A 10,537-nucleotide genomic window follows, 5' to 3' on the forward strand; every position below is an offset into this window, starting at 1 on the left:
CATTACATTAGAAGATTTCACATTTTGTATTCATCAAGGGGAGAAAATACGCACTGCACTCTTTTTCCTTTGACCATGGTTTTGTACCTAAGGTTTTTTACGAGACAACATCCGGACGTATTTAGATAGATCTAGGGTTTTATATTCTTATCCAAGGAAACCCTATATATATATATATATATATATATATATATATATATATATATATATATATATATACCGATCAGTTCTCTCTCACATTTCTCCTTATTTTATAACAAATAGTTACATGTTACCATGATTTTTTTTTTTTTTTTAAAAAAAAAAAAAAAAAAAAAAATGTTTGAAATAAGTAAGCCTTAAACAATTGAACCACGGATCCCTTTGTTCTCAATTTTCCGAGAAAGCTTCGGAATAAAGGCGGAAATACGTGAAACTGGCGTTCCACGGAGGTCCTGTATTTAAGATATAAAGGAATCAAATACTTTCTCAACCCCATTTAAGGAGTATACCCCTAATACAAGCTAGCACATTAGCACGCTTTAATGCACCGTAATGCATATTACTCTGCACTTAACTCTATTCTAATGTAATTTCATGCCCCAAGGCTAGAAGATTAAGGACATGCCGTATTTAACAAAGTACTCGTATTAAAGACTACTCTTTAATCAGTATCCTGTGAAGAACAATAACAATAAACTTTGACAAGTCTACTGAACTAAATCAGCTAAGTAGCTAACTTGCTCAGTTGCAGCTAAACCAAGCATGCACTAACCAAACAGATTCAATTAACTAGTCTAAACAAGCCAGCATAAATAAGGAATAGTTGCAATCGAGTCACATAATCTAAAAGAGAACTCACATACATACCTCTAATATGACCAAGGCACAGCAACTATGGCTTTCATTGCAGCTGCATGAAACCACGTACTAATTGTGGAGAAGGTAAACAGCAAAGAAAGCCCCAGAAGGCTGGTGAAGAAATTGATATACAGCTGAAGTACAAAAACAAACAACAAAACCTATTTTACTATAGATAGAATATCGATAGTAGAGCAGTAATGCATCATTTGGACCAAATCAATCACCACATATATTACTATATTACACATCACTAACGTAAGCTCTATCCAACTTCCCGAACCTTAATTGATACCGTGTCGATTGCTATGAAGCATTAAGGCTTCCTAACATCACCAGTTTGATGATGAGGCTGCTGTGTCATATCTGAAGCTGCCATACCAATACCTTCATTTTGATGCCTCTGCCAGCCACCAGTATCAGCCTTGGAGTGGATCCAGTAATAGATGACAGACCCAATCATTGACAACAATGTCAATGCGGCTGCTGCAGCAAAAACTCCCTTGCGGAGGGTAGCGCATGATAAATGTGCTCCACCAAAGACTCCTCGGTATTTTGTGTGATATGCATTTTTAACTGAACCAGCTAACAAGCATGTTTCAGCGCCCAGGAAGGTCACCCTGCAAGTAATTAGACGATACTTGAGCAGCTAATAAAAAGAGGTATCTACAAATTGATAAAAAACTCTACTATAAGTTATAAACAAAAGCAGGTACTGAATTAGTGACTGTACTGGCATTGGATGAAATTCTGAATACGGTCTGATCTAAAGATAAGATCATTTCAATTGGACACACAAATGCACAGAGGGTAGTGGCTTAAACAAGACATGAAACAGTAAAGAAGTGCTGCTAGAGTCTATAGGCAATACTCTGACCAACATTTGTATATTATACAGCAGCTAGACCACTTTTTCTTATGCTACCACCAAATAATTGTTGGAGATCATGATCTTCTTCATCAGAGTGCTACAACCAACCAAAAGAGAATCATCCATGAACAATATAATATGATGTTCCAAAGAGTTTTAGCTCTTGGAGGTGTATTATGCATATAAGAAATTCTGAGATCTCAGTCAATCCTACATCTTGTCTATTATCTGAAAATAGGAGCTCAAAGTTTTTTAAAAAGTCATGCAATCTATGCTTCATCATTTAATTGCATGCTTGTAGCCCAGAAGGCTTCCTAAGAATACCAAAATCAAAAGTAACCAATCTTTCTAGAATGGTTTTCTTAGCACTTCACTCACTCAACTACAAAAACCAAGCGTATTAGTATTGGCCAACATATAGGCTTCAATTTAAACAACGGGATGATTGTAGGGTGCTCCCTTAATATGAAATGTGCATTGATTTTCATATCTAGTGATCCCCAAGTGATTCATGAGTCCTCTTGCAAGCATCCTCTTTAATTTTGTGAGGGTATGGCTACATAAATCGATCAAAAGGCTCTAAACTGATCTAGGCATTAGGTACAAGTTAGGAAGTCCAAGCAAAATAGGGCCGAAAAATACACTTCCCCTATTTTCTTTTTTCCAATTGCAAAATTGCCTCCTGACACGCACTTTAGGCAATTAGTCAAGTTTAGCAGACAACTTTAAACACCTAATACCCTTACTTTACCCTCTTACAAGTGGTCAAATTATTTTTAAAAGTTGTTTATTTACCTTCTCTAATTGCTTCCTCAAAGTGCATTTTATGAAACAATGTTGCAAATTAAATATAAAAAAGGATGGAATATATGATGGTAACATTAGTAAGGTATCAAAGGAAAAATAGTTCAAGCAACCTTTAGTATGCTCACTGTTGGTCTGTTGGAGTGTTGGTAGGTTTGCATTGTGGTTATCCTCATCTAATGGCCAAGGTTGATGTCACGTAGATATTGGGAAATAAAACCGGATTTGACAATGACAACAATACACCTTATTCAACCCAGATAAGAAGATGAGGGTAGTGGGAAATGTGAGGATGTCAAAATCAACATGTATAATTAACACTATTAAAAGTTTCTTAGTCAAGTAAACATTGAATGACTGAGAAACTTGCATGTTTAGTTACAAGCTCTTCACCCCCGACTCCCTGAGTCCTTACCCAAGTAGTTTGCACAACTCACAACAGCTAAATGTTCACTACAGAGCCTGAAGTTGAAATGCATAACTCCAGCACCAATTCACTTTAATGATTTGATATGTATTTAACTTCATAATAACTCCAATCACATTTCCAATCCAAAAGCAACTTCAATTCTCCAAATAAGTGATCCATGATTACACATTAGAGGTGAAGTGAATTCAGACCAAGCAGATACTCAGAAAACAGAATGAGTGAATGCATTCGATGCCGGATCAGGGTAAATTTTTATCTCCAATAAACACTTGATGAACTTATATTCTCAGTAGTCAGTACATAATTCTACATAACACCACAAAACCAGCTGATAACATTCAACCCAGAATACATACTAGTAGTTGATAGCAAATTCAGCAACACACATTTCTCATTTATCTTGACAATCCACGTCTTTTTCCTAAGGAAAATAGGGGTACTCTAAAACACAATAACCATGCTTTACATTTATATTATCAACCCCAACTTCACACCACGAAAAAAGGCTGTATTTCGAGTATACATATTCCACCCATCAATCATAGTTGAAAACACTCTAGTAAAACAAATTTCTTACCTTTCCAATCAACAAAAGAAATCAAAAAATCCCAAATTACAGCACAACACAATTATATCAAATTCAAATTCCTAAAACCCTAACAAACTAAATCAAAGGGGTATTACCAAAAATCATCAAAAATCACTAAAATTAGAAAGAAATTGAAAAAATAGCAAACTAACCATGAAAAAATGAAGAAGAAGATGGCACAAGTAGTGGACCCACCAACAAGACCTTTCCCAAAACAGAGACACTTAGTAACACCATTAACAACCAAATGACTAATCAACAGCAAAAAAATCGCAGCTACTCCGTACAACGTTGAAGCATCAGTACCGTACTTACAGTACGTATGCTCATCGTACTGGTCTGGTACAACCTCGGCCTGAAACCGACAAAATTTAAACAAAATCAAAATCAAACAAAGGAAGTACGGAAGAGGGGAAAAGTAGAGAGGTGTGTTACCGTACTGCGGCGGCGTTCGGCGCCGACAGCAAAGACGAAAGCAAGGAGGTGGAGTGCGATGACTATGACTAAAATAATGACTGAAACTGCCATTGTTGGTATTTTCTCTCTCTTGTGTAAGGGAGTGAGTTGGAGTTTGCTCTCTTTTGTAATTATTACTTTACTTTGCTATTTTGATTATGAAACGGGAAACAAGGAAGAGTGTGCGGTGTGCTGCTAGTGGGGCCTCCACCCTACACCGTAGACGGAGGGGGACGGGTCGGACTTTGGCCAAAAAAGGCTCATGTGGTAAGTCGGGTTGAGGTCTAACCTTTTTTTTTTTTTGGGACAATAGATCCATATAACGAAAAATATTCTTACAACCAAAAACCAACTAAAACAACAAACTAAGGGCCTGTTCTCATTGACTGAACTCAGCTGAACTGAACGCAACTGAACTGAACTGAACTGAAATGAATATTTTATAAGAGAAGGAAATTAGGAGCTGAACTGAACTGAACTGAACTGAACTGAATGGAGCTGAACTGAACTGAACTGCACTGAACTGAACTGAACCGAACTGAATTTCAACATAAGAGAACAGGCCCTAAGTGACAGGAAAACCAAATAAACAGAAAGCTACATCAAAAAAACATCTCCTTTCGCTGGACACTGTAAGAGTCGATGTAGCTGACGAATCTCGCTTACGTTTGCAACCTACCTTAATCCTGCAAAATAAGAAATGGTTAGAAACACGCATTCTGCTACTTGATTTCGCAAGCCTAGAGATGGATAGCGACGTAAAAAGCTGGATGATTGGATGATAGGGACCGCACTTAAAACCGACCATCGCAAGCGGGATTAAAATTCAAATGAGGCAAGCCAACTGGATGACTAATATGGACCGACGGATAGGAAAACTCTGAAGCTATGGGATCATCTAGGAGGGGAGGATCTTGTTGTATAGGAGTTGGATCATCTGTCATCAAGGTATGTGGGGAAACATCTTGATGACTCAAGAAAGGAGATTCCTTGCATTGAAAGGGGGCCTCTACTTCCCAAGATTCGTGACCTTGGAGAGCCTCCGCCAAGATAGGTTTTGATACCCGAACAACTCGGATAGAAATAAAAGAAAAGCAAGCAGAATTATAAAACTGAAGCTCTCTACCCGAAGCAATATTCCCGAAAGTTTCCGTCGGAATCATCATACAAGATTTACGATTCCGAGAATTAACAAACTTGTGATGACGCTTCTCATCCATAACCGAGCCATCTAAATCATTATTATGTGACGCCAACGGAAAGGATCCAGCAGATGGACAAGCTGGGGATTCACCTAAACACCCCACATTTTGAGTCGGTTGCGCCATGCCCTGTAAAGGGTCCATCTCCATGGGAACCGAAAGAGAGCCGTCCAAAGAAACACAAGAAGAATTTTCCTTATTCTTCTTAGAGGAAGCAACATCACCAACATCCAAACTCCTTTTCACCTTAGCCCCGAAGTGTAGCAGATTGGGTTTGCACACAGGAGAAAAAGCCGTAACTTCACACTTAGGCTCTAAGCTCAGGAGTGAACTCACACCACAATTTTCAATACCTCTACCACAATCCCTTGAAATTTTCGACAAAACCAAAATTCTAACACGATCCAGTTCTCGCGAAATTTCCTGATTAGAAGGATCTAACCGAGAAGCAAGTGACAAGTCATCATAGGCCTAAGATAAACATCCCAACTTTGATGCAGCAACAACTCGCCGAAATAAACCTTTAATATTATTGCCATCAAACTCAAGCACTAGAGAACAAAGCTGTGAAGCTTGAGAGAAATGGTTACTTCGAAGAGCACAGGCAGCCATATTCAAATTTAAGGAAAAGGCAAGGTCCAAGTACAAGGAATTCCCATCAATAGAAAGGGGCACAACAAAACAAAGGACTTTAACAGCCATATGATATTGCAAATAAGCATTTCCAAAGTCTTGTTGACGGAAGTAATTATTACCTGTTTCTTTTATAGATTGACAACTCCATCAGGATTTCCGATTCCCATAAGAACATTAGCAATCGAATCATGGCTATCCTTATTATTTAAGTGAAAGGACAATAACTTTGATTTAACCAATCCAAAATCCATTTAGATACCAGGCGTTTACACTGCAAACACACTCCCCACCTAATGAAACCAACACGCACCAAATTCACAAGGCCCAACCACCACAAGGCTCCTCAAGGTCAAAGAAACCCAACTTAAACAACCAAACCACAACACAAAGTATGTATACCTTATTAACTTGTACACTGAGAAAGAAGAAAAACACACTAAGGAAATGAAGCAAAACCAACCATTGTCCAACTCACCAAAAAAAAGACCACCACCGAAGGACTCCCCCGAGAACAACAAACCTATACGAGCACCTGGCAACCTAGCGTAGAAACTTGCTCCTGCCCAATTTAACCCAAACAGAGCATGGCAAAACCAAGGTGTGGGGGATGGTAGCTCACCGGCGACGGCAAAGGAAATGGGCAGGGAAGCTAGTCGCCGGCGAGCTATGAACGGTGGGTTTGGTGGGCTGGCGGTGGGTCGGTGGGATAAGAATAAGTTTGGCGGTGGAGGGATAAAGTTGCTGTCAAAAATTCGTCGATCGCTATTTTGGGTCAAAATCGGGCTGATTCAAAATCCAAGAAAATAAAATTGGCCTGGGTTGGGATCGAATTCGGACTAAAACATCTGTCCAAAGCAGAACACTCAATTCAAGAATTATAGAATTTAAAAATTATCGAGGATACAACTTTTTCCCGGTATTTCTAAAATAAAAAAACATTTTGATTATTCTCCATTAAAACAAAGACACTAATCTTCCATAAATTAGACATAACCAGTTGGTAACTTGTTCGATAAGTTAAGTATTACACGTGTTGCATTGTAATTGGTATATATGGTGTGTTTTTAAACAATTTTCTTATTAGTAAAATTGATTTAATCTTTTAAAAAACTGATTAAAAAAAATAAAGAATTCCCCTCCCCTTCACCAGTCATGACTAGGGACGACAATTGGGTGGTGCAGTGCGGGTACCCCTCCATACTCGCACCCACCAAATTTTATTTATACTCACTATTCGTGGTTGGTAATAATTCAATACTCACACCCGCCTAAAGTGGGAATAAACCTAGACACGACCCATGTGGATATCCACTATTTGTTTTTATTCGCTAACTTAATAACATTTTTTTAAAAAAAATTCTACAGAACATGTCATTTTCTCATCTCTAAATTGTTGTAAATATATAATTTAATAGCATATTAACAAGGCAGTAGTTAATTTGTGATAATAATACAATAAAAGTTGTAATAAGTTGGCAGGTAATTAAGTGGGTAGGTAGGTAATAGGTTGAGTATGACATCAAATCCGCCACCTACCCACTACCCACGAGGCCACGATGGGTATAGATATAATAGTATGACTTTTATACCTATATTCATCTACTTATTCGTCAAATTTGGACCCATACCCACTTTAATTGAGGCGGGTGTGGTGTGACCGTGTGAGACCCGTATTTTTATACCCACCTACCATCCTTAGTCATGACGCCAACCTGCCACCACCAACCTTCGCCTTCCCCTCTAGAGCAACCCATAAACCCCCGTTCCCCTTCCCTTTCCGTTTAGCTAAATTAAGGGGTGGGGGGTTTTGGTTTAGGAGTGTTGTGGGTTTTCGATAGAGTGGGGTTGGATTCTGATTGGGTAGGCGTGCGGGGTTTCCACGTGGCCTAGGGGGGTCAAGTGGATTCAAGGGTTTTTGGTTTAGATGTTTTATGGAAGGTTATTGATTGGTTGGGCGGGTTATTGGTTGGTTGGGCGGGTTTTTGGGGTGGTTTTGAAGGCAGAAAAAGGGCAGTGGCCTAAGGACAAGGACAGGATTACTGAAAAAAGGAACGGGAACGAGAACGAGGAGGTGGGTGGCTGAACAAGGAAAGGGGAATATGAAGGGGAGATGATGATGATGTAGATTACGGGGTAGGGGTGGGGTAGGGTGCGGTGGCCGAAGAAGGATTTCGAGCTAATGGGTTTGGGTAGGGTGGGGTGGCCGGTGATGGGGTTAAGGAAAAGGGTTGCTGAACGGGGAAAGAGGATTGGAGGGGAGGGAGGTTTTTTTTTTTTTTTTTTTTTTTGTAAATTAAGTTTAAGAAAAATAAATATAGTTTTTTTTACTAAAAAAAATTATTACAATTAAAAAAAAAAATTTCTAACCTATTGTGTGACATGTGTCATTCCTTAACCAATGAAATAAGTTAGTAACGTCAAAACAAAGTCTCTCTCTAATCTAAACATAACTGATGTACTAAATAGCTTAAATTTTTTTCCTATAGCTTCAGTTTCAATCAAGTCATCTCACAAAAGAATGAATGTAAACCCTTTTGTTTTCTTAAATATAAGGAAAATGGTCCAATATTTAGACCAACGAAAGAAGAAGAATCAAAGGCGCTAAATGATAACACTATTCTGGTGGTAGGCAAATTTAAAGATTCGAGGGGATCGAAAGAGCATTCACAATAGAAGAGATTCAGAGTTGGATCTACATATTCATCCTAAAGGTTTAATGGGCTGATTATAGTGGTAAAGTGGATGGTCTGTTTCTTAATTTTGAAATTTATGAATGACGAAGGTTGTAATGCTTTACTTTGGTATGGTTATGGGAACTATAAAGGAGCTCTTATCGTTTTTAAGAGATGTTTGCTTGAACATGCTCTGAGGACAATGAGGAGCGTATATTTGGGTTCAAGTGGAGGGGATGTCTTTACACTATTGAACAATCTCTATTGCAAGCAGAGCTTTAGCAAGAAAAGGGAGAGTCCTCTGTTTTGATAAGGACTCGTTAACTTCCCCATTGAGAGCGATCATTTAGAGCTAAAGTCTAACTTAGTCTAAATAAACCTTCAGTTCCAGGTTTTTATTTTGAGTTTGAGTAGGGGATTTATGAGTGGGTTGATTTCAGATGTGAAGGAGTCTTTGTGCTCCGCAGAGTGTATGGGAAAATAGGACACAAGGAGAAATGCTGCAAACTATGCTCTCAAAAGAGAAGCAGAGAATTCCAAGCAGCACGATGTTTGCGGCTTGCGAAATTATGGAGAAATCATAATTGATCCCAAATACTTGCCTCTTTACTCGAATAATGGACTAAAGAGGGTAGAGAGAAATAGAATTTCCAAGCTCAATCTTGTTGAATTGCAAGACTCTAGAGAGAGTTAAAGGAGATAGCGAGTCTGAGAAAGATTGGATTCCATAAAGCCCTAAAGTTTCCATTTAAGACTTATCCAAGGATGCAAGTAATGATGCAGATAATGATGATGGAAGTTCAAGCTCGTCCCATATGAAGCAGGAGGAGGAAGGAGAAGAAGATAATGACAACGATGATGATCAAGATGGAGATGATCCTTCGGAGGGGGGAGATTGACAGAGATAATCAGGATAAAGATAATAATGACAATTCAGGAATGGGAAATAATAACAATGGCGGTGAATAGGGAAGTAAAAGGAAAAGAGATGAGATGTATGGTGGCTAGAGAACTTTGTATGAGAAGATATGAATAAAAATCCCCTACATAATCTGTCCGAAAAAGGGAAATGATGGTGGTGCGTGAGCTGAAAAGCAAAGGAGGGATGGTATTTAATCCATTGGTAAGAAAATCAAGCTGATGTAGAGTCTCATTAATTATGAAGACCTACCTAAATGAATATGTGTTAAAAAATTTCGGTTGTATTTCTCATTCTTAGTAAAAAAAACAAAAGGGAGGAAACATGTATATTTTATGGAGGTTTAGGTGGCAGTGCGAATATGGTTGACATTAGAAAAAAGAGAAGGAAATTTAATGCCACATCCGGTATCTAATACCCAAGTTGTTTTGCTAGCAAAGTTTAAGTCTATAACGAAAATACCTGATACAGAAGCAACAGTGTCGTTCTTCTTATCTTCCTGGAATGTGAGGCAATCTTGACGTGGGGAAAACTATGTCGTTCAATTAATCCTCCCTACGGTCAAACAAATTTATAATCACTCAACTACCTAAATACAAGTATAGAGGTAAGTCAAGGGTCGAACCACTAGGAACGGTTATGTTCAAGTATTTCTAATTAACGCCTAAGCTAGGTCGAAGTCTAAGGTGAAAGGTAGCGCTATTCTACTTCCTAAATCAAGAATCAAACAAATGAAACACTAGGGAATGGGGATCAACATGCATTCATGATAACCAAGCTAATTAGGGAGTCAAGCAATCCAAGCAATGCAAAGACAAATAGTAGGAGCAATTAGGGGCATTCAACTAATCATCCTCACACTCTCTAACATAGATTTCTCTAGTGCTAAACAATATGAAGAAACATAATCAAATACTCAACTAATTATGATCAAATTGATATCAAGTGGTCATGTCAATCAATTCAATCATGCAATCAATGCTAGCAATCATGGTTAGCTACTCCAATCAAACTTATGCAACATGCAAACCTCTATGAATCAATTTAATCACAACACAAGAACTACTCAAATTCCCAAATCAATCTCAATCCATCAATCACACATGTTTACCCAAACC

At 38.3% G+C, this 10,537-nt stretch overlaps 1 protein-coding gene across 1 annotated transcript; it reads right to left on the reverse strand.

Moving 5' to 3' along the window:
• Positions 1-931: 931 nt before the first annotated feature.
• Positions 932-4,136, reverse strand: LOC145601561 (uncharacterized). Its single transcript, XM_081657599.1, has 3 exons — positions 3,970-4,136; positions 3,687-3,889; positions 932-1,460 (listed from the first exon to the last, which is right to left on the reverse strand). Exons 1-3 carry the CDS (start codon positions 4,060-4,062, stop codon positions 1,157-1,159), a joined length of 600 nt encoding a protein of 199 aa, XP_081513725.1. The 5' UTR covers positions 4,063-4,136; the 3' UTR covers positions 932-1,156.
• Positions 4,137-10,537: the final 6,401 nt, after the last annotated feature.

This window comes from Chenopodium album, chromosome 21 (assembly GCF_948465745.1).
Source record: "Chenopodium album chromosome 21, dcCheAlbu1.1, whole genome shotgun sequence".
NCBI classification, from domain to species: domain Eukaryota; kingdom Viridiplantae; phylum Streptophyta; class Magnoliopsida; order Caryophyllales; family Amaranthaceae; genus Chenopodium; species Chenopodium album.

Coding starts and splice junctions, on each gene's coding strand:
- LOC145601561 (XM_081657599.1), bottom strand. CDS start 4,062: ATGGCAGTTTCAGTCATTATTTTAGTCATAGTCATCGCACTCCACCTC. Junction 3,890..3,969: donor CCGAACGCCGCCGCAGTACG/GTAACACACCTC, acceptor TGTCGGTTTCAG/GCCGAGGTTGTACCAGACCA. Junction 1,461..3,686: donor TTCTTCTTCATTTTTTCATG/GTTAGTTTGCTA, acceptor AATTACTTGCAG/GGTGACCTTCCTGGGCGCTG.